The sequence below is a fragment of the Gymnodraco acuticeps genome, unplaced genomic scaffold, assembly GCF_902827175.1.
Source record: "Gymnodraco acuticeps unplaced genomic scaffold, fGymAcu1.1, whole genome shotgun sequence".
NCBI lineage: Eukaryota > Metazoa > Chordata > Actinopteri > Perciformes > Bathydraconidae > Gymnodraco > Gymnodraco acuticeps.
In genome coordinates this window covers 2905559-2930543 of record NW_022991219.1, presented here as the reverse complement: position 1 = coordinate 2930543, position 24985 = coordinate 2905559, and the positions used below count along the sequence as shown (strand labels likewise).

At 43.0% G+C, this 24985-nt stretch overlaps 2 protein-coding genes across 3 annotated transcripts; both read left to right on the top strand.

Annotated features, from left to right (window-relative positions):
• Positions 1-2252: 2252 nt before the first annotated feature.
• On the top strand, positions 2253-13891 carry LOC117561760 (peroxisome proliferator-activated receptor gamma coactivator-related protein 1-like). Of its 2 annotated transcripts, none has more exons than XM_034239359.1 (11): positions 2253-2407; positions 3740-3844; positions 4022-4177; positions 8242-9862; positions 9970-10023; positions 10538-11315; positions 11422-11625; positions 11724-11784; positions 11879-12000; positions 12090-12241; positions 13460-13891. In XM_034239359.1, the coding sequence occupies exons 1-11, from the start codon at positions 2312-2314 to the stop codon at positions 13558-13560; spliced, it is 3450 nt and encodes a 1149-aa protein (XP_034095250.1). In that variant the 5' UTR covers positions 2253-2311; the 3' UTR covers positions 13561-13891. The 2 variants fall into 2 exon arrangements, with proteins under 2 accessions (XP_034095250.1, XP_034095249.1); XM_034239358.1 differs by having other exon boundaries at positions 11721-11784.
• A 1408-nt stretch (positions 13892-15299) lies between these two features.
• On the top strand, positions 15300-24931 carry ogal (O-GlcNAcase like). The gene is made up of 17 exons (XM_034239286.1): positions 15300-16427; positions 16600-16651; positions 16897-16994; positions 17972-18102; positions 18409-18580; positions 18756-18854; positions 19152-19291; positions 19362-19506; positions 19858-19956; positions 20272-20534; positions 20619-20793; positions 21179-21264; positions 21455-21547; positions 22678-22766; positions 22847-22967; positions 23554-23683; positions 24487-24931. The coding sequence occupies exons 1-17, from the start codon at positions 16349-16351 to the stop codon at positions 24621-24623; spliced, it is 2109 nt and encodes a 702-aa protein (XP_034095177.1). The 5' UTR covers positions 15300-16348; the 3' UTR covers positions 24624-24931.
• Positions 24932-24985: the final 54 nt, after the last annotated feature.

Below are 24985 nucleotides of genomic sequence, written 5' to 3'. Positions count from 1 at the left end.
TCTAGTTGTAAAGAGACCCAAAATGCAGGCGCCAGCTGAATATTCAAAATATATAAAGATATACCAGAATCATTTGCAGTAAGGCTCTAAGGCATTTTGTATTGCTTTCAAATATTTAGGCAGGGCATTTGCCTTGCCTTGCCTTGCCTTGCCTTGCCTTTCAAATATTTACGCTGAGTCAACAAATGTGTGCACATTAACTCTTACCCCCTCCTTTGTGTGTTTGTATGTAATTGTTAAATGTGCATGTGGTCCCTATTCTCATTGCTAATTAGTTAATTTTAATCATTTTCAAGCCCCTGGACTTTGCTTGCGTGCTAATGTTAAAAACGTTCTGCATATTTGAATGTGTTCTTTGAGAAGTCAGGGAATAAAGAATAAAGGTGTAATTTAATAAAAGTCACAATATATCAAGAAAAATAAAACTATCCTAGACTGCTGTGCATTACATTATTTGTGTGCAGACATGTCTCTCAGGCACCTGAAGGTGTCATTTCAAACGGGTTAGTAACAGAGTTGTTAGGCCCTGACAGTGAACCAGGTATTGTTGGAGGGTGTGTACACACATTAATCAGCCAAGTCAACACATCAATATTGCAGTGTCTGAACATGAAGATAATCTCTGTTTGTTTTGGGTAGGAAGCAGGCCACCGAAGCAGATACACTCTTTACTTTGCTGTTTGACACACCTAAACCAAGGATAAGGGTTGATTATAAAATGACCACATTTTATGTCTACCCTACTTGGATTTTTTCATGATGTTCTCATTTATTATAACATGGGAAATAATGGAGCTTTTAACATAGATATAGAGTTTCTTTCAATTTCAAGATAAGCGTCTCCACTCGTTGTCTGTTTTTAAATCGCTTCTTAAAACCCACCTGTCGTTCAACACTTTGTAGATTGTGGCTTTTAAAATAGTCTAGTGTTTTAACTATATGCCTGTTATTATTTTGTTCTTGTTTATTGTTGTTATTATTGTTTCTTTATTTGTAATTTACCCTATGTAGTGGTCTGTGATTTTTGTATTTTAATTATTTCTCTGTACAGTACTTGAGGTTTTAAAGTGCTTTACAAAGAAAGCTGTATTGTATATTGTATTGTTCTGAAATGCTGCATATCACGAGTCCTTAAGCCTGTACATTTTCAAAACTACCTGCAGGCCTGTCTGTATTAGTTGGTACATTTGATTATAATATGATTGTTAGCAGAGGTGGGAAGTAACTAAGTACATTTACTCAAGTACTGTACTACAATTTTGAGATACTTGTACTTTACTTCAGCATTCCCATGTTATGCTACTTTGTATTTCTACTCAACTACAATTTAGAGGTGATCATGTACTTTTACTCCACTACATTTATTGAATACCTTTAGTCACTTTACAGATTTTGATTAATGATGTGAAATATAATCAACTCTTAAATTAGACTTTAGTTACACCTAGAGTAAATTCACAAGCTACCCTGCAGTATATAAAGTTATTAAAAGCTGCACCTTTACCAGCTTTGATAAACACATTAGTACATCAATAAATATAATGAAAACATATAATACATTATTTTGAAAGTACTTTTACATTAGGTAATTTAAATGTATTTTCATGCTAATACTTTTGTACTTTAACTTGAGTAATATTTTGGATCGCAAGACTTTTACTTGTAACAGAGTACACACTCTGGTACTTTTATCTGAGTACTTCATCCACCTCGGATTGTTAGCCTATATTATGGGTAAGCCAATATAAAGCCTGCTGTGTGATAGTGTATTTGGGTTATTGCTGTCGCCTGTCATGCATCTGCTTTATGTGCATTAGGCAATAAATGTTGGTGTTGTCATTCGGACGCAAGGTGTCGCTTTTGAGCAATACAAAAAAATGTAAATGTAGACAAATCCTGTATTTAAAAGTCCCATTAGCCACATTTTTAATAAATGCTACAAATGTGATATGGAAGCTGAAACAAACATTAGTTCCATGTATTAGCTGTCACAGAGAAATGAACACATGTTTCTTAAACAGACCACTTATTTATATTTATCTATCATATTTAACAAATATTCAATGGAAAAGGAGAGTATGTGCATTACCTGTGTGAGAATCTGCAGCAAAATAAAACCTGTAGCTAGTTTTCAAGAGAAAACTCAATAAATGAGGACTTCACATGATATACAGCTGACCTAGGATCTGATTTCAACTCCTCTCTTTGCTTCCACTAGTGGAGCTGGCGGTCTCAATCTGATCCCAGGTCGGTGGTTTTCCCGCGCTTCCACTCGCGGACCACGTGTCTCTCTACGGCCTCCCAGCGGACCATGTGGAGCAGCAAGATGGCGGTGCGGTGGAGGGGGAATGTCGAGGATTTAAATGCCGGGAACAGCGACTTTCTGACCAGCAACAACCCCAATGAGGTACCGGTTTGCTCATTTTAACTAAGGGACACCCAAATAGCTGCACACACGCGGGTTTCCACGTGTTAGTAACGGGGTATTTTGCTGGCGAGCGAGGCCACATGCGCGCATAGCGACACGTGGCTGAATGAGGCTTGTAGTATTACCGATGTATTAACCGGGGAGTTGACTGAGCAGCTCCATAAGATATTGTGCCGTTACAGAACTGCTCAATGACAAGTACGGCCATGTCGTTAACACAATCTCCGTGGTCATTGATTTACACTCGAAAGCTGCCGGTTAGTTTCCTCTGAAGTACAATATGTTCAGGCTGCACCCTCAGCACTGCGCCCAGCACTGTCCCCCCACTATGTCGCTTTTTATACAATACTCTCATTTTACCGTGCTTGTTTTGCGGTAAACTTCATATAACCTGATGTATTGTCATTAAAAAGCTTTTTGGACATGGTTTAAATGTCTGCTTACTACAGTACAGGCCCTGACAGAGCAGTTGTTTCAACTTCCCATAGCTGCCATACACTACAGATTAGTGAGTCATTCATACGGATATGCTCGAGGGCCCCTCACTCTGCCTCCTGTCTATACTGACCAGTATGGGATCAATAATGAGCATCCTTCTGTCTACCCTACTAGCCCACTTTAATGATCAAAAAAACATTGGTAGTAGTAGGAATTGCTCTTTGATACACTACTACGGTGACAAATACTTATGGATTATACACCGTATAATTAAGTATTCAATCATTAAATGTTCAAATATCATGTACTAATGTATATGCTACTACCCAATAACAAACAAACGACATTATCTTATTAACATATTAAACATACAATAAAGTATACATATTAAACACATTTTCTTTATAAAGCACGAGTTTTGTTGTTCTTTTGAATGTCATGTATTTGTATGTAGTCGTTAGTCTTTATCTGGACTCTGAGTCTGTAAAAAATGAATTATGTGTGTTATTTATTAAAGTCTATGAACGATATTTGTCTGCAATTGTTTTCAGTGTTTGTAGAGCTGGAATGATAACTATATTAAGGTATTGGTTAAACTAGTTTCACTTTTTTTTTTATTCAGTGATAGTGAATCAAATCTATTTTAGTTTTAGACTGTTGGTTCGACAAAACCTGACATTAGAATACATGAACTCTGGCTTTCAGAAGTTATGATCTGCATTTTTCACTATTTGTCGTTATTTAATTGAACAAATGAATTAACAAGACATATTTTAAAATAGCAGGAGGTAGGATTAGATGAGATCAGTGTGAATTAAAACTTAAAGCACAAGGGTGTGACATAATATATTTGTGTGTCGGTATTCCCTGCAGTTGCTCTTGAGTAGACGTGACATGGAAGCCGTGGAGATGGACGCTCAGTCCTGCGTGGATCACTCAATCCTGGCCATTTTTGAAGACTCCACTGTCGCATCAGAGGTCAGACATAACCTCACAGTACATCAGAAGTTTAAAAGATGGCACGTTTTTCTGTTTGTTCAAGTTTTTTCTACTTACTCTCATTCAGGAAACTAGTTGACACATGTGGAATTTTGGTAGAAAATACATTTTGTGTATGAAAGAATAAAACTGAACACTTTGCATTTCCATTTCCAGGATAAGAGTGGAGCGGAGGAGGAGAGAGAGACCCTGCTGTCGGCCCTGAGCGAGATGTTGGACAGTGTGGAGGATGACGATGTAACTCTATCCCCCTTCGACACCCTACCAGACACTAAGCTCCTCACCCACCCAGAGCGCAGGGAGAACTCACTGGTGGGTGCATACACTCAGGAACAAGAAATACAAGGCTGTTTTTTGTTTTAAAGTACTTAACCAATACTTTTAACAGGATCAGATTCATGCAAATGCTTTGGTTTTGGTGATCTTTTAAATTGAATATCACTATTTTAAAAAAAAAATGTTAACTTAGTTTTTATTTCCGATTTCAGTTTCATTATACACACTCACATTTTGGTTAACAGTTTTCCATTTTGATTTAGCTGTATCTTAGTGCTGGGGGGAAACGATTATTTTGAAAACGATTAATCGGGCGATTATTTTATCGATTAGTCGACAAATCTAACGATTATTTTTCTGTTGTTCGATTCATAAAAAACGTAATGTATCTCAAATAAATACCAAAACATTCTTAATAATAGTTTTTTTTGTTCAATGAGCGCCCCAGAAAAACAACACCGCCGTTAGCTCTTAGCACTCAGAGCTCACAGCTCTTCATATCTGTTCAGAAACTAGACAAAAGTTAAACAAGTACAAACCACAGACTGTCTGTGTCATGGCGAATACAGTCGCTGGTTTGTTTATGTCTGTATAGGCCGTTGTTGTGAGTGTGGACGGTCGGAGCATATATAACGTTAGCTTAGCCAAGCTACATTTAGAAAACACGCATTTCAAAAAGGGTTTTTCGCCTGCCGTCTGTTTGCAGACTTGTCAAAGCATTAATTCATGGTTTTTACTAACCGGTATCAGTATGTTGTTACTTCGGCATCATTTTGAAACGTGTATTACAATTAAATCACAGTCAAATATGTTCATCTTGTTGTAGTTGTAGCCCCCTTGCCAGCGATTCTCTCTCTAGTTTAGCATACTCAGCCCGACTCAGCCTGGTTGTTCCTGGCCCTAGAAACACGATTTAGTCGGGCCAGAAAAAAGGTGAAAAAGTAGCCCCGGGCCAAAACTAGGCCAAGTGGAAGCGCAACCAAAAACGGGCCCCGCACGGCTCGGCACGCTTAAAGCGAGCTACCCGCTGCAGTGGAAACGCGCCATAAGCTGACTAACGTTAGTCTAATGTTATGTTTGACTCGTAAAGGACCACAACATGAGTTAGCTCTCTGTGCAGTTAGTTCGTTCTGGGTTAGTAGCGGCTAGATAGCGGTGTACTGCAGACGTAAACTAGCTACCATTCCAGCCAACATTAAATGCTGACAAACGTTAACTAACACACAGCTGGCGCCGCTAGCTAGGTAGCTAACATTAACTACTAACCAACCAAGCACGAACAAACCGCACGGAGAGCTATAAGATAGTTAGCACTACCGAAGTGCACAGAACTCAAGCTGCACAACACACTACACAAACGTGGAATTAATTTAGCCAAAGTTAGTACTTACTTATCATTGTTCCCTTCACGAGAGACAAGGGGGTGCCTCCGCTTTAAATGCTCCAACATAGCTGTTGTGCTAGTGTGGTATGCCAACTCCATTTGGCAAAGACTGAAAATAACAATGCCTTTGCGTTTTGGACTAAATTTAAAGTATTCCCATGCTTTTGAAGACCTGGGGCGAGATGTTTTTGTTTGAGGGCTTCGTGCGCAATCCTGTGAGGAGGAGGTGGTAGCCGTTTCAGTCTCCATTGTGTTTGAAGTGCGATTGCGAACTGCTTGTTGCTTTGGGTGACCCACGTGTGTGTGGCGATGCGTCGACGAGGAAATCTCGTCGCTACAGCACTACTGTATCTACATAGCCAACATAAGAAAAAAAGTACAAAAAGAGATCAATACAAATAATAATAATAAAATAGACATGAAAAGATAAATACATACAAATAATAATAACATAAAACAGCAAATGGGGGGGGGGGTCATCCGTGTGTGCGTGTAGTTGTGTGTGTGCTAAGGTGCAGGTCAGAACCATTACACTTATGGCGCATTTCCACTACACGGCCTCGCTCGGTATGGCTAGGCCTCGTTAGGACTGGCTCACTTTATGGCGCATTGCCGTTACAGTTTAGGAACTGGGGTAGTATCTATAGTAACGCAGTGTAGGCGGAGCCGTGACGTCATCTTCAATGAGAGCCCCAGAAAAACAACACAGCCGTTAGCTCTTAGCACTCAGAGCTCACAGCTCTTCATATCTGTTCAGAAACTAGACAAAAGTTAAACAAGTACAAACCACAGACTGCCTGTGTCATGGCGAATACAGTCACTGGTTTATTTATGTCTGTATAGGCCGTTGTTGTGAGTGTGGACGGTCGGAGCATATGCTGCGTTAGCTTAGCCGATCTCCATTTAGACAACACGCATTTTAAAAGGTTTTTCGCCTGCCGTCTGTCTGCAGACTTGTCAAAGCATTAATTCATGGTTTTTACTAACCAGCAGTGTTGGGACTAACGCGTTACAAAGTAACGCGTTACTGTAACGCCGTTATTTTTGGCAGTAACTAGTACTCTAACGCATTACTTTTTAAATTCAGTAACTCAGTTACCGTTACTACATGGTGCGTTACACCGTTAGTTTTTTTTATATAGTCAACAGCCAGGCGAACAGAGATGAGAACTGTACTTAAGTACTTGAGTAAATGTACTTAGATACTTCCTGTGTCACATGCGGAGACGAGCTGTGGGCGTGTTTGTGTTGTTTACTAACAAGACTATCATGGTGGCGGCGGAGCTCAAGTCTAGTTTCTCCACCTGGAGATATTCTCACTATTTCACTTTTGTCGAGCACAAAGAAAAGAACGTTTTAGTTAAATGTAAGTTGTGTCCTGGCGGGTCAAAGATCCTATCTACTGCCCAAACCAGTAATTCAAATCTCTTAAAACATCTGCAAAAACAACATGCTGGGACGAAGCTAGTAGCTAAGACCACAGAGACTCAGCCGACGCCACTCCACCTCCACCTAAGCAACAGCGGCTGGATTTTAACCAAGGGACTGCTAGCCAGGGAAAAGTCGATAAAGCCATTGCACGGTATGTTGTAGAACACATGCAGGCTATTGCTACAGTGGAGTCACCCGCTTTCAGGGAGCTAGTTAGCATGATAGCATGTCCGGGCGGCACACGGCATATGGGACGGAAAACTTTTTCCAACTACCTGGAGAAAGAATATACAAAAATGGAAAGCCAGCTAATATCGATGCAATCCAGATTGCATATAATGCATGTCAAGTTGATCAACAGATTGTATTATTCTCCAATGCAATAACACTACTGAAATGAAGGCTATAAGGGCATTAATGGGAGCCCTTTTTTAAGTAACGAAAACGTTACTTTTCACAGTAACGCATTACTTTTGTGTGTAAGTAACTGAGTTACTTTTGAAATGAAGTAACTAGTAATGGTAACTAGTTACTGGTTTTCAGTAACTAGCACAACACTGCTAACCAGTATCAGTATGTTGTTACTTCGGCACGGTAAACGTGTATTACAATTAAATCACGGTCAAATATGTTCATCTTGTTGTAGTTGTAGCCCCCTTGCCAGCGATTCTCTCTCTAGTTTAGCACACTCAGCCCGACTCAGCCTGGTTGTTGGCCCGGAAAGAACCTCGATTTTATGGGGCCAGAAAACTGTGAAATAGTACCCGCTAGCCGGTACTACGCTAAGTGGACACGCAACCAAAAACGGGCTCGGCACGCTTAAAGCGAGCTCCGCGCTGTAGTGGAAATGCGCCATTAGATCAGGAGGTGTAAGACCCTGAAGTGGTTCGAAAGATGTGGGGAAATCAGAATGAATTTACTGGATCAGTACAGTTGTGACGTGACTCCACCTTTAGCAAAATATGTCTATCTGGATCCTTAGAGCATAAGTTATTTTTTCCATCTGATAGATTTCCTAAATATCACAATTTTAATAGAAATTGTGTATCACACACGATGGGTTCAAGGACTGTCAGAACCTTGAAAATCCAAAGATGAATTATGTTTTTACGTTTCTTGCTATGATGGTTTAGGCTTAGGTGATACATAATAGCTTAAATAAACAGAGTGCAACATGGACGAACACAATAGGAAAGTAACTGCAAAATATGTTTTTTACGCAAAATGTGAGAAAGTATAAACACTTCAAAGATCTAAATGTGTTTTTTTTTTTTTCGATCTTTAGGATCTTTCACTATATGAAAGGCTGAGGCCCAGATCCAAATCACCAAATGTAATACTCTCGATAAAGGTCGATGGAGACAAAGAAGCGGAAAGCAAATTGGAGAGAACCAACCCTTCACATCTGTTCAAAAAACAAAAATGTATCCACTCTCAAAATATAAAAGCAGAGAATGAAGTGGAGATCTTCACCTCCACTTCTCTGGTAAACCTGGTGAAGCTCATGCACCCCTACTGCCTGAAGCTGCATGTGGAGGAGGGGGATAAACTGAAGGAGCACACGTTGTTCTCTCAGGAAGAGGTGTGGAAGTACGAGAGACCCAGTGAGGACAGCGACGAAGAGATAAATGTTGTTTCTGATGACGAGGTGGGAGAAGTAAATAGGGAAGATGAAAAGAGAGATAATGACAGCATCTTAAAGAGCGCGTTGCTGAATGTACAATCATCCAGAACTCCCCCATCCAGAGAGAAGAAAAGGGTGAGCTTTGGCCCTGTTCCGGTGGTTTCACTCGGTGAATCGGCAGAAGAAAAATTAAACGAGTCAAATCTAACGAGTCAAAGTGTGTCGGTTCCACTGAACGGCACCAAAGCAATTGAAAACCCAGCGTGCTCCCCACTTGAACCCCAAACATCGTCCTCGGAAATTAACAGCAACACGGCCGAGGTTTCTCTACTTAAAGCTGAGACAAAGGCCAAATCGCTCAGCCTCCAAGAGTACAGACAGCTGCGCAAGAGGAGGCAGCCCCTGGTGGAGAAACAGGGGAACAACATCACCAAGTGGCCCTGCGTTTCTGAGCCCCCCACAGAGCTGACCCCCATCTGTTTACACGGACAAAACAGCTGCTGTCCAAAGGCAGCGCACCATAATCCAGACAGTAGGAGAACTTGTGCCGATCATAAATCTCAAACTCAGCCCAGGCCTCACCCCTCCACTAAAGGAAGTCACAGCGGGTTAAAGCGACCAAGAACTGAATCCAAAATCCTCTCACCCACCAGTCTGCAGGCAAACGTCACAGTTAATCAGAATGTTTCAGAGAGCAAAAAAAGTCCAATAAAAAAGCCTCTCAATATTGATCCCCCGAACCCCGTCTTCCTCCATTTGCCAGCGAGCCAGACAACACCGCCCACTACTGACCACTCCTCATCAGAGTCCAAAGTGGAGTTCTGCAGTAGAGACTCTGACAGCATCAAGCACTTTCATCAAATTCAAACTGAATCCTCAGGCACATCAACTCAAAGACAGCCATCCACCTCCGGCACGAGTCCTGAGGTGTTGTTAGTGAACCAGGGCTACTCCACCCTGTTACAGGAAATTAAAAACAAGCTCACAGAGATAGCCTCAGGTGTCACCTCCAGACCTCAAGCACTGTGCCCAACCTCAACACAAACCAAATCTTCCTCAGAGCTCAAAACCCTGCAGCCTCAGAGAAGCAGTCCAAACCAGACGATAGGAGTCAAGCTGCAACCAAAGAATCCTCCGTCACCAGGTCCGGATACAGCGAGGGAAATGAAGCGTCCTTCCCTCACAGCACCGCCTAGTCCCCTAGATGCTCCCACACCAGTGAAGGAGACGTTATCAGAGGTTTCCCCCAGTGTGTCCGCCTTAGAGAAACCAGCCGACTCAGGTAAACTGTCGAGACATTGGTGATTTTGTTGAGTTCACTTTGATGAAGGTCTAACTAAGAAATGAACATCTTCAAAAGTTTCATGTCTGTTTGTTCTTCTTCTTCAGGAATCGAAGCGCCCGATCTCACCAGCCTACTGGAACAGTTTGAGGAAACACAAGGTGAGTAATCAGATTACTGTTAACTAGGGGTGACTGCGAAAAAGTTGATTGGAAAGGATCATTCCACTTGCATGCATGCAAATTAGTCGCTTTTCGGCGCCTCCCGCTTTTTTAACGCTGATTTGGGTGACTTGTGTAATTCGTGGAGAACCGAAGAGTTTTCGTTTTGGGGGGGAGTTCGACTCACGGACTGACGGACAACTTCTAACTTCAAAAATGTTTTAAGAAATCTAGACCGCAAAATAATTAAACAAGCAAGTGCCTGTTTTTCCTGGCCAAAGACAGGTTCCTTGAACACAACACGAGCGTAACGTGTGATCACGTGGTGTAGTGCTGACGGAGAGCACCGGAACCCCGCTCCGGCACTTCAAATATTGCAGTACCCATAAGGAGCCGTACACATGCCGCAGTTTTTGCGTGGCTATGTCTTTAGTTGTAAGCCCAGTGGCGATCTGTTGTTATTAGCATCATGATGTCAGATGCTAACTCGATTTTTTTTTTCTCACTCATCTAGCTCAAGGGTTGAGGGTTGGAGAGAAAGAGCTCAAACTTGCTACCTCATCTTCAAACGTACTGACAGACGGACACTTGGACAGAACTCAGTCTGCAGTGGAAGCACTTGTACCAAAACCAAAAACCCTCAGGGACTCCCCACACCTTCAAACGTCACTTGACATCCCAAAGCCCCTCGGCACTGAAATCATCCTCAGCACTCAACAACATCAGCCAGCAAGGCGCAAAAATCCTCTGTCCAAGGCCATTCAGATTATCGACCCCCGTCCTCTGCCGTCCAAGAGGACACACACGAACCTCCCAGAGCTCCCTGCTGCTCGTCCCTCTCCTCCCATGTACTCGGCTGTGTTCATTGATCACGATTACTGCGGGTCAACGACAAGTGCCGCTCAGCACTGCAGAACATCTAAACCCAAGGATGAGCCGAAAATAACTGATGAATTACAGAGGACTACCAGTGACTCGATCGCTGCTGCTGAATGCAAACAACAGACCTCCACCTGTGACGTTAACCCCCCCATCAGGGCTGTGGATGACTCCGCAAAGACGAGTCGGTCCACAGACAAAGTTGTTTCAAGAATCGCTGCCACCGAGCAAGATTGTAGTCTTGAGACACCCCCGTGCACTCTGCCCACACCTCCACCCAGCCCTCCTTCCAGAGGCAGGGAGAGGAGGAGATATCGAGGGAGATCCCCTTGTTCGGACTCCAGCTCTGCTTCCTCCTCATCATCGTCCTCCTCCTCCTCCAGCTCTGCATCTCCCTCTCCAAAAAGACAAAAGTAATTATTCTCTTATGTGTTCTGACTTATGTGTTATGTACACAGTCAGACTGTGTTCTTCCTCTTTGTGCATCTCTCCTAATATCTTCATTTTTAATTCTCGCAGGCGTCGTCACAAGCGTTCAGAGAGCAGTTCATGTTCGTCGTCATCCCGCTCCGTTTCCCGCTCCCCACCTCGGCGCTACAGGTTGTCGTACTCAAGGATGCCGAAGTGTAACAGGTCCAGATCCAGATCTTGGTCCCAGTCCAGGTCCCCATCCAGATCACCATCACAGCGGGTTTACTGTCGGAAGCTTAGAGATGTTTACAGGTTAGTAAATGCTGACAATTGATAGAAGAAAAGTGGCTGTTTATTTTTTCATTTGTCTTTAATGACTATTCTCTATACCCCTCTCATCCCTCCAGCAGCAGAGAGTCCAGGAAGCTCCGGAGAGAGCACGAGATCAGGATGCAGAAACTTAAAGCCATAGTGAGTAAAAAATAACATGTCAGCTTTATGTGTCTGTGATTGTATTTGTTTTTCAGTGGACAAATAAGTAATTCTTAAACTTCCTCCCCTACAGGATGAGCGCAGGGTGGTGTATGTCGGCCGCATCTGCAGGACTATGACACACGAGGAGCTGAGGGAACGCTTCTGTCAGTTCGGAGAAGTAGAGTGTGTGTCCCTTCACTTTAGAGATAGAGGGTGAGTGTGCACAACTGATAATATGTTCTATTATGTTTTGTTTTTTTAACATTCATCAGTATTTAAACCCTGCACCTTTTGGTTCCCAGTGACCACTACGCCTTCGTCACTTTCTACAACATGGACGATGCTTTCGCAGCCATCGATAACGGCGGAAAACTACGGAGACCCAATGAGCTGCCTTTTGACATCTGCTTCGGTGGAAGAAGACAGTTCTGTAACTCTCAGTACGCCGACCTAGGTGAGACTAAAATCCACAGTCAAAGTCAGGTGCAGAGTGCACTGCTATATTGAAGGCTTCTCCTCATTGAGCTTTATGTGCAGTGAAAGTGTCAGTGTACCAGGTCAAACCCCTTCACTGTTACAGGCTTTGTACGGTAGCTACTTCGTCATACCTCCCTGACATTTTGCTTGTCACTACACTACGCTGGTCCACCTTAATGACAGCCTACCTAAAGTGAGCCTGAGTTGAAGGTTTCACTAACTTTACTTTAATAATCAGATGGCAAGCAGACAAGGGAGCTTAACTTTTTATTATTCTTTTATTTATACTTTGACAAATAAGCTGAATAAAAATGGCACTGCTATGTTCACAGCAATAACAATACTGCAAAGAGATACTGACCCATAGGGGAGTGTGCTGTGCACTACAAGACATCACAGCAATACAGCACCTTTACTAAGCTGTTATTTATGATGGTGACATTTCAGAACATCTATGTTTAGTGTATTTCTGCCCAAGACTAGATTGCTTCTTTTTTTTTTTTTTTTAAAGCTGCCCCATAGGAACTATAATGCAATATTCCTGCTACAATGTGAATTAATTACTTCAACCATAAGTCAAGTTTCCGTCCAAATATCACACATACCACACCCATTTCTTCTTGAATCTCAATCTCTACATCAGTGTTTCTCAAACTTTTTCATACCAAGGACCACTTAACCAATACAAAAACACTCGCGGACCACCTAACTCCACAAATATCCAAAATCACATTGTTTTTCTAGAACAGATTACAAATCGCCTGCAAATGGTACAAACAGGTGGCAACATGTGTGATGAAGGTGTTGCGCTGGGCTATATCATGCAATGAAACTTAAACTCACTCCATTGCGGAGATATTCCCGCGAGAGTGCGGAAAACTGAAATGTATTTATTTCAAATGTGAAATTTTACCAATATACTCACGGACCACTAGGGGGCGCTCACGGACCACCAGTGGACCACTGACCACACTTTGAGAGGCACTGCTCTACATGTATGGCAGCCATTCCATTCCACTGTCTGTTGAACTCTTAACACAGAGAAATGTTATCAGTAATTTATAGGAAAAAAAACTTAGTAAACTTAGTAAACTTCTCTTAGTAAAGCTGTATTTTACACACATTTTCTGAAAAACATAACAAATAAATATATGTTTTTTTAATGTGATCCTGTGAATGTTTTTATCTTCCTTAGACGAAAACAAAGATGCAGAGCCTTATCCTGTTAAGAACAGGTTCGAGGACCTCGACTTTGATTCGTTGCTAAAACAGGCCCAGAAAGGAATAAAGAGTTAACCGAGCCGTGTGGGAGGACGACACCAAGCTCGATGTGGCAAAGAACCCAAAGTTTCCTTGGACCTCAGAGACTTATGGCTCATACTTATGTAGCAAACTTTTGTATGTTAGTGTTTTCTTCATGCTTGGAGCCTTGGACTCTTAATACGCATGCTGTTTCTAATGTGTACAGTTAATATGTAAAAAATATGTAGCACTGTTTAATTGATAGCATGTTAGTGGAACCCACTAAAGTTTTTCGTTAAATTCAATATTGCTGATAATGTTTTGTACATTACTATATGAAAAATAAAAGCTCTTTATGATTTCATTCATCTTCATGAATTGTCAACTTGAGTTTCTTTGGTTATTAGTAACAGATTTCTCAGGAGACAAACTGCCAGAGTACAAACAAGTCTAAATTTCACTTCCATCCATCCATCTTCTCCCGCTTATCCGTGGTCGGGTCACGGGGGTAGCAGTTCCAGCAGAGAGCCCCAAACTTTCCTTTCCCTGGCGACATCAACCAGCTCTGACTGGGGGATCCCAAGGCGCTCCCAGGCCAGAGAAGAGATATAATCCCTCCACCTGGTCCTAGGTCTACCCCTCGGTCTCTTCCCAGCTGGACGTGCCTGGAACACTTCCCTAGGGAAGCGCCCAGGTGGCATCCTATCTAGGTGCCCGAACCACCTCAACTGGCTCCTTTCGACACGAAGGAGGAGCGGTTCAACTCTGAGTCCCTCCCGGATGACTGAACTTCTCACCTTAGCCCTAAGGGAGACGCCAGCCACCCTGCGGAGAAAACCCATCTCGGCCGCTTGTATCCGCGATCTCGTTCTTTCGGTCATGACCCATCCTTCATGACCATAGGTGAGGGTAGGAACGAAAATGGCCCGGTAGACAAAGAGCTTTGCCTTCTGGCTCAACTCTCTTTTCGTCACAACGGTGCAGTAAAGCGACTGCAGTACCGCTCCCGCTGCTCCGATTCTCCGGCCCATCTCACGCTCCATTGTTCCCTCACTCGAGAACAAGACCCAGAGATACTTGAACTCCATCACTTGGGGTAAGGACTCATTCCCTACTTGGAGTGGACAGTCCATCGGTTTCCTGCTGAGAACCATGGCCTCAGATTTGGAGGTGCTGATCCTCATCCCAGCCGCTTCACACTCGGTTGCGAACCGATCCAGTGAGTGCTGAAGGTTGCAGACCGATGAAACCATTAGAACCACATAATCTGCAAAAAGCAGTGGTGCAATCCTTAGTCCACCAAACTGCAGACCTCCTCCCCCATGACTATGCCTCGAAATCCTATCCATGTATATTACAAACAGGATTGGTGACAAAGCACAGCCCTGGCGGAGGCCAACCCAAACCGGAAATGGGTCCGACTAACTGCCGAGGACCCGGACACAGCTCTCGCTTTGGGAGTACAGAGATGGGATGGCCCTGAGTAGAGACCCCCTCACCCCATACTCCTGCAGCACCTCCCACAGTAACTCCCTGGGAACCCGGTCATACACCTTCTCCAAGTCTACAAAACAAATGTAGACCGGATAAGCGTACTCCCAGGCCCCCTCCAGGATCCTTGCGAGAGTAAAAAGCTGATCCGTCGTTCCACGACCCACATTGTTCCTCCTCAATCTGAGGTTCGACAATCGGCCTGACCCTCCTTTCAAATACCTTTTTTTTAGAGTAAACTTTTCCAGGGAGGCTGAGTAGTGTGATGCCTCTATAATTGTCTGATCCCCCTTTTTGAAAAGGGGAACCACCACCCCGGTCTGCCACTCGTTCGGTACTGTTTCCGACTTCCACGCAACGTTGATGTCGGAAATATAAATGCCACTTCCTTGGAAGTATATTCAACATTTTATCAGAGCGTCACCTTTTTTATCAGGTCATGCTTTAACATGTCTGCATTTTAAATAACCCTTTCTCGTGGCAGACGTAATGAATTATCCAAACAGCTGTAACTAATCACATAAACGTAACCTTACTACTTGTCCACCAATTAATTTCCACTTCCAGGGCCCGTGGGTCCCCACTTGTTATTAACATGGCTATTTAGCACACCTAATTGAAACAGAGCCATTGTTTATGTAATGAGTTACATCTATGCATTTACTGTAATTCATATTATTTGTGTTGTGTTTGAAAGCTGTTACCGTTCAATTTATCACAGTCCAAAACACTCAAAAATAATGACTATCATCCAATATTGTTTTAACTCACTTATTATGCATTCATAACCGTACAATCCTGTTGCAATTATATTTTATGGCCCCAAAACACATAACTAACCCTAACTTGAAACAACATAAGGGTTAACATTCCCTGAACTTTTTTAGTTTATAGAATTTTAAACACGTGCAAATTCAAGTTTGACATTTTTCTAATGAAAGAGTAGCCAACTTCAAACAATTGATGATTACTAGTAGAGTTATCATCAAACACCATTAAATATAAAATGGAGATCCTTAAAGATGAGATTTAAGCTACAGGGACACTGTCCCTTTAAGACGTTTACCCGGTAGTCACGTTCAGTCCCGCACGCGCCTGCTGTGGTGAACTACTGTCATCACAAAACAAGAAGAGCTTCTTTTTTATTATTTGCTCGCAGCATTTACAACTACATACTTTAGACCATGTTGCAGACGATTTAAATCGACTGCTCTGCGCAGGCGTGAGAGAACGGTGTAATAAAAGCACAAACTGGCACACAAACATATGATAATAGCGCTGTCAGTGCTGGAGCTGCTGTCTGAGCATTAGTGAGCTGGAAGTAGACACAACTCAACATTAAACTGAAAACATGTCTACACCGGGCAGTGGCGTGGGGCACCGGCAAGCCAACACCGGGGGGAAGCGGTTCATTAGCGGGGTGGTGGAAGGTAAGCAGACTGGCAACAGGGTCCCACACAGGACCACCCCAATAACAATACAGTACAGCATCATGAGGCTGTAACAGAATGAATTTCATATATATTTTATAAATGAGTATCAGTATTATATTGATCACTTCTGGTAAGGTTTGGTGCTTAACTTGAGCTTTGCTTTATGCAGGTTTTTATGGGCGGCCATGGACTTTGGAGCAGAGAACAGAGCTGTTTAAAAGGTATGGGATATATGAGTACAACTGCATCAAACAAAACTAAAGGTTGCAAAAAACAAAGCCTGTAATAAAAAGGGCTTCATATTGGACGTTGTCCCTTACTGATGGGTTTATTTGGGTACAGGGGACAACACTGGACAATCAATGTTAAGACACACATTTGTTGTCTCCTGATGCTACTTACAATCATCTCTTATCATGTAATAATTTATGTAATACTGTGATTGTTCATTACTGGTGTTTCATAGAGAACAGAAGTGGGGTTTGAACACGTACCTGTACGCCCCCAAGAATGACTACAAACACAGGATGTACTGGAGGGACCTGTACTCTGCAGAGGAGGCAGGTGAGTCTCCAATAACCTCTGTCGGTCTTAGATCTGGATTCTGCGACCAGCCAACAACCAAAAATCATGCAGGACTTTCAAACCATCTCAGGAGCAAGACAAATTTAGTTTAGTAGAATGTTCAGGGAATCAGAAGAAAATTGTTCATTTGGGCCACCACTTTTTTTTACATTTACTGAGTATCCATGTTTTCCCTTGGTATATATTTCTACTCCCCCAAGCATTCATATCCCATGTAGGATATTTTTAAAGTTAGTATTTTTAAGAAGTTAAGTGTCTGTATAGAAAAAAGTGCCTATAATTCCTACTAAAACAAAGGTTGCAAATACTATATTTCTTACTGATTTATATACAGTAATTAGGTTTGGACTATTTTTCATTCAGACCTCTCAATTCAAAACTATACTCATATTTTAGCCATATTTTAGCCTACCCACACATAGGTAGAATGCACAAATGTCCGCTAATCTTACCTGAAGAATAAAACGAGGTCTGAAACTACAAATATCCTTAACTGGCACTTGTAGTTTATAATGGCATCAAGGTTATGTTTAGTGGATAACATTTGTGACACGGTGTCATACCAAAGTCCTATTGTGAGTCATCATCATCTCCATAAACACATTGTTTAATTGCTCAGTTCAGAGCCTCTCCTTTGTTAATTGGGTGCATCTTATCAAAAATGAAGTTTGACCCATTAAAACTATCATGTCTCTGAGGACTCTCTGAGAGCAGGTCATAACAGATACTGCCGGTGGCCATCACATAAATGCAGGATGCGCAGGCAGGAATAATGTCGGACATGGTGTACACAAAACGGCAGATTTCAATTTCTGTTGGCATCATCACAGACTTGAGAATATAGGCACACGATTGGCCCACAAATCTCCCTGTGGGTTGAAAACGTTTGATTGGTTGGCATTGCTTAAGTCTTTATACAATCCTTCAATTTTTGTCATATTCCATTCTTTTCCCAGAACAACTCATCGCCCTGATATCAGCTGCTAAACAGCACGACGTGGAGTTCATCTATGCCATCTCTCCCGGCCTGGACATTACCTTCTCCAACCCCAAAGAGGCCACCGCCCTGATGAGGAAACTGGATCAGGTGAGGACTTGTTATGCGCAGATGAAGGGTGCAGCAGGAGAGATCATTTCATCTCAGCTGTGTGTGTCTTTATGGCTCTTTAAAGGGTTTGCGCTGGACACCATATTACTTCATATGAAATGCAGCCGTAAAATAGAAGATACAAAGCTAGGAGCTCAACGTGCAACTGATGGCACTTACACTCCTAGTAGCTGGTTTATAACTAGTGGATAATTTCATTTTTCAAAATGGTGATGTAGGGATTAGGAAAACCAAATGACTTAAAGATTTCTCCAAAGCCCAAGCTGTGCTCTCCCCCCCCCTCAGGTGAGGCAGTTTGGCTGCAGGTCCTTCTCTTTACTTTTCGATGACATCGAGACTGAGATGTGTGCGGCTGATAAGAAGGCCTTCAGCTCCTTCGCCTACGCTCAGGTGGCCATCACTAATGCGGTGTACCAGCACCTAGGAGACCCCGAGACCTTCCTCTTCTGTCCCACAGGTCAGGCCGTAAGCGTGTCGTTTCTGTAAAAATATTCCAGATATTATCAAGCCCCTTTAAAGACAGCCTGGGGAGTTTCAAGCTATGGAAACAACATTTGATCCCTTCATTTCTACATGATAAACTCATAATCTGTCACTGTTTCCCGTCATCTACACTTGCTCTGTCCCTCCAGATTATTGTGCTGCGTTCTGCACCCCCAGCGTGCTCCAGTCCTCTTACCTGCACACTGTGGGGGAGAAGCTGCTGCCTGGGATAGACATACTGTGGACTGGTGAGGCTGTCCTATACCGCTACATTACATGTTACTTGTTAGACGCTTTTATCCAAAGCGACTTACATACTCAATACTGTGGGCAATCCCCACAGGAGCAATTTGGGGTGAAGTGTCTCAGGGACACAACGACATGCTGACTGCAGTGGGGTTTGAACCTTGCTCCCTTGCTCCGAACACCAACGCTCTATCCACTGCGCCACACGCCTTCATACGTACGCTACAGACATAATCAAATGTACAGTTATACAACGTTTTTTTTTTACTCTCTCTTTCTCGGTTATTTGTGTTATTAAGGTCCCAAAGTGGTATCCCACAAAATCTCCGTTGAGTCCATAGAAGAGGTGTCCTCCGTCTTGAGGAGGCCGCCAGTCATCTGGGAAAATATCCACGCAAACGACTACGACCCCCAAAGGCTTTTCCTCGGACCCTTCAAAGTCAGTACCTTTAGATGCCTATAGTCTTATCCGTATCTAATAATTATTAACGTTGTATGTTTCCTGTCAGGATCGTCCTACTGAGCTGATCGCCAAACTGAGAGGGGTCCTCACCAATCCCAACTGCGAGTTCTACCCAAACTTTGTGGCCATCCACACATTAGCTACGTGGTGCAAAGCAACTGCTGATGGAAGACAAAGGGATGTGGAAATGGGTGAGTTTTTTTTAGAAATAAAAATATCTTTCCTTTTGAATGCATGCTTACATTTTGACATATTTGCAGAAAATCTCAGCTAAGATTTGACTGTGCTTTTATATAACAGCAATGAAACTTTAAATAGTAAATGTGTGGAGGGAGCGGCAGTCTGTCCCTGACGTTTTTTTATGCATAAAAAGACAAGATCTTCCAAATGTAACTTATATGGAGGCATCAAAACAGGCTTCTGTTGCTTAAAATTAGGCTGTAATAAAATATCAATACAATGGCAAAAGCCTGGGAACTTATTACATATATAGAAGTGAGAATTCTTCTTATTGTCTTACTGTCTCTGACCTCCATCCCCAGACGATGAGGAGCAGGACCCCTGCTACAGCCCCCAGAAAGCCCTGACGCTGGCCCTCACCGACTGGCTGCAGGAGTTCATGAGCACCGACCAGCCTGGAGGTACAGAGTCATGAAAGAACCCTTTAAAGGTCTCCTATTATACTATTTGTAGGCATATATTATAGCTCTCAGATATATAAAAAACATTTCTATGAAACGTTTGCTCAAAATACCAAACAGATCACCCATTCTAGCCATCCCTCATGAGGGTTGTATTTTTGGATACTTTGTGAGTCACCGGGGACACATATTTGTGTATAAAATACATTAAAAAGTGCATTTTGGATGATAGGAGACCTTTAATGTTAAGGCCAGGGGTGGGGTGGGTGTCCCAGTAGAACAAAGCATCTAATGTCCCCCTCCTCGTCCTTCCAGGCCCCTGTCGTCCTCCAGCTCGTCTGAAGAAGGAGGTTTCAGAGGAGGAGCCCATGCAGACAGATATGGGGGAGGGCTCCTATATCCCAGGACCTGGGGAGAACCCTCTGTACACGGCCGAGCCCCTCACCCTGGAGGACCTGAAGCTGCTGTCGGAGCTCTTCTACCTGCCGTACGAACACGGCCCCACCGCCCGCACCATGCTGCAGGAGCTGGACTGGCTCAAGAACCACAGCTGGGCCGCGGCGGCCGAGACGGACAAGGTAGTGATGATTTTATATTTACAACCAAAAGCAGATAATGACCGTGGTTTTCTGTGATTTCATGCGTTAACTGTGTTTTTTTAGACCGCGGAATGGCGCTCAAGAGCACAGCAGTTTGATGGCCTGTGCGAAGCGGTGGTGCAGATGTTCAACCGTCTGTCCAACGCCCCCAACCGCAGCATTCTGTACGACCTCTACAACTACATCTGTGACATCAAGAGTGGGGTGGACCTGGCTCGAGCCTACGTGAAAACAGTCGGTGAGAAAATGCTCATCAAATCACACAGGATAGGGCAGCTGTAGCCATGTCAAAGGATAATCCCCCGATTTACTTTTTATACTAATTCAGCAATAATCATATTTTTGATTCTTTGTTCACTGCGTATGCATGCAAGAAAAACACATTTCTTTCAGCATTCCAGGAAAGACGGGGTGAGTAATTAATATAGAAATGGTCATTTTCTGGGTGAAGTATTCCTTGAGAGGAGAAAAAAGACAGTATTTAGGGAGCAACTTCAATGAAAAGTGAATTGGTTGAAGCAAAAACATTGCTGCAATTGGATTCTCGCGTATCTATAATCTAGCACATGTTAATCCTTAAATTTGACCTTCTTAAGCATCACTTGTGTTAATGTGTTCTCCAGGAGGGCAGGCTCGCCCCGCAGCCCAGCTGCTGAACACTGATCCTGAACCCTGGGGTTTCAGAGGAGGCCTCTCTGGAGAGTTCCAGGTAACTTTATCTAAAAACAGTATAAAGACACATTTCAAATGTTTTCTTATTCTAATATCACAATGAATTTGCCATTTTCCCAGTGTGCAGTAATAGACATCCTTAATAAGACAAGTGTTGTGTTCTCACTTAATTATCCATCAGCGTAGGTCAAAATAAATATGAATGAACTAAATATGTGTTCTGTCAGAGAATGCTGCCCTGCCACGGAAACAGGGACCTGTTCAGACATCCTCTCATGACGTCGGTCTACAGCATACGGATGTTCTGCCCTGAGGACAAGGTGAGGATGCCAGCATTGATGATATGATACAAGAGACAGCAGGTAATAATTGGTCCCCTATAGTATTGTTCACACCGATGTTCCCTAATGCAGGCTACTGCTACAATATATTATGTCCGGCAGCTTCTGTAGATGAGGTACGGTTTCATAGTCAAATAATACATTTATTGATCAGATAACTCATAAGAACATAGCGCTATCAGAGCACTTACTATGTTGAATGATGTCAGGATGAGCAGAGGCTAGGGCTGGTTCAGACACAAGAACTTGCAGGATGTATGTCACCTTACAGTATGTACATAGACTGTATATATATATGTGTGTTAGCACGGGAACGTTGGTGGCTCTTATGGCGCGTTTCCACTGCAGCGGGTAGCCCCGTTTAAGCGTCCTTAACCGTCCTCAAGCGGCCAGGCCGGTTTTTGGTGGCGTTTCCATATAGCCTAGTACCGGCCAGCGGGTACTTTTCCCCTCTTTTTCCGGCCCCATAAAATCGTGGTTCCCTCAGACCAGGGCCAGGGCTGAACTAGTGACGTCAACACTCTCGACTGCTGATTGGTCAGAGAGAATCGTCACAAGATTGCGCGCGAGTTCATCCCTAGCGTCGCATATATATCTAGAAGCAAGCTTGCAGCATTTTTATAAACAGCATTTTGTAAACGGATGAGCTACAAAAATGGCTACTTCTAAGAAAAGCACACCGTGGTCGACCGAGGAGGTGACGACGTTCCTACATCTCATTGGGGATGATCAAATCCAGCGGGAGCTCGACGGAACAACTCGAAATGTGAACAAAAACAAAGCCGATCGCCCCGCCTACACTGCGTTGCTACCCCAGGTCCTAAACTGTAATGGAAATGCGCCACGGCCTGGGCCGGCCAGCGAGGCAGCCCGAGGCCAGAGCGAGGACGCTTAGGGACGCTTAAACGGGGCTACCCCGCTGCAGTGGAAACGCGCCATTAGTTACCATCATTACGTGTCACTGATACTGAATTAATAAATCCACAGATACTTCCAGTTGTGACTATGCTTCAGATTGTGCTTGTCTGTATGGCTTGTTGTCGCCGCCGATATGTGATCTCTTTGTTAAAGATCAGCAGTTGATGTTACAGTTTAGTTTTCTGCACTAGATGGAGGTACAAAGGATTTTCAGAGAGATGCAGAGTGTGGGAGAGGGCAAAGTCCCCATGATGATGCAGCCCCCCCTCATCTGTGATGGGTGAGAAAGAGTCACATCCTCTCTCTGTAAGTATTCATGCTTTCATACTTAACATTAACATTGCCTGTGTCCCGCTGCAGCCTCTCAGCAGGGGAAATCCCCCCCTCCCCTCAGTGTGCTCTGGTCCTGGAGGATGAGATGGGGGTGTGTGGTTACGCCCTCGCACTCACCGACGCCAAACCAGCTGCTGCCAGGATTCAGGTGATCAAATGCAACCAGTTGTTTTTTTCCAGAATAACAACTTAAAGGTCACCTATTATGAAAAATCCACTTTTTCATGTCTTTAATAAACATGTGTCCCCTCTGTGTAAAGAGATTCTGAACGTTTCAGGAAAAAATACCCCTTCTCTTTTTGTCCTGATCCATTTATATAAAAACCTGTCTGATCAGATTTTGGCCACTTTATGATGTCATAACGTTTTTTTTGGCTTGTGTAACCATCAGTCAATCACCAACCACGGTACCCCCCCCCCCACCCCCCAGCACCTGAATCTCCTCCTAGAGCACCGTTGTGTTCTTTTTAACCAAATATCTCTCAGAGGGGCGTGGGGAGGGACTACTTATTTTCATCTAAAGTAAAAGACACAGAATCAGCACTTTTGAAACAGGGCTCAAACAGAGGGGATTATGGGTAATGCTACAATGATCTGTTTGGTGTTTGGAGCCAATCACTTCAGAGACATGTATATATCTGAGACCTATAATATATTGATGAAAAACAGTATAATAGGGGACCTTTTAAAGATGTAATGAATGACATGTATTTTGTTTTATCTTGTACCTCTAGAGGGCAGTAAGTGATTCAGTGTTCCAGGACTTCCCCTCCCTGGTCACCATACAAGTGTTGCCCCGGGTCGCTGATCCCTCTCCAGCCAAGCGCATGATTGGTCGGTTGTTGTCCTCCATCAGGAGCAGTGGTAGGTCAAGGCCTCGCACAATGCCTTTTGATAGTGCTCACGGAACTGGCCTACAACCAATTCACACGGTTTAAAGAGACAGCGCACCGCAGAATAATCATGTTGGAGGTATCGACCGTAGTTCTAATATAATGGAAATGGGTTACCTTTAGGTTGTGCAGTTCAAAGACCCCTCCAAAAAACAATACAACAATGTCTCTTTCCAGATATCACGACCAAGTTAGTGGTTACAGCACTTACATGTAGGAATCTTTCTACCAAATTACACACGCCATAAAAGTGTCAGCTCAATGAAATGAAATGTAATCTCAGCCTCTCGTCCATGAGAAGATGCACACTGAGCAGAAGAGAGAATAGTTCCTACTTGAAACTTCTCACAACTGCATCTTATTTTGAATCCTGTTTCTGGAGAGAGAAATTGCTGTTGTCACTTTAAGCACCAGAAGCCAAGGGCCATCTAGTATCATTATATTGGAGAATATATGATATCCCGGTAACTCACACGATTCATAAATAGCACTTCAGCTAAGAGGAAATATATTCAATTAGATATTATGGTAAGGTTTCCCTTAAATACACCATTTTCTGCACAAGGAAGAGTTGTTATGTCATTGTCACACCAGCTACCTGCCAACATGATATTTGATGTTAGATGTTTCCAGGTGAAGAAATCAACAATTCCTTGCTGAGATGTAGAGCTTTGCATCCCCTGACACTGCACACATTTGTTCAAACATGGAGCGATTGTATCTGTTAAATGAATATGAAATACATCTGAAACACCATCTCGGTATTGCTTTCAGGTTCCAGAGGCGTGTTCTGTGAGGTGAGGCACAGCGATCGGAGGATGCTCGACTTGTATCCTAAACTGGGCTTCTTCAAACCCATAACCATGGCCGGGCTTCCTCAGGACATCATCGCCATGGGAACAAGCCTGTGAACAAGCCTTTGCGAAAATCATCGCAAGGATTTACCTCAGGTTTGAATGTTTTTTGCTAACTTTGCAGCATGTCAAACTGCAATCCGTCATCATTTCTTAGTATCAGATAATTATTCGTGTAATTTTAGTAGCCATCTCCAACACTGTAACATTAGTTTGTTAGGACATTTGCAACAAAAACTACTGTATAAAATAAAAAAGGGTAACACTGATGTACTACTGATTTTCTAGAACATTTAAAATGTATAGATACTTTTTTAAGATGAATTAATTGTTTTAACCCAGCACAATAAATGTTAACACATTTATCCAACCTGAAGTTTCTTATTTGTTGTCGGACTCATTGAAATAAGATGAATACA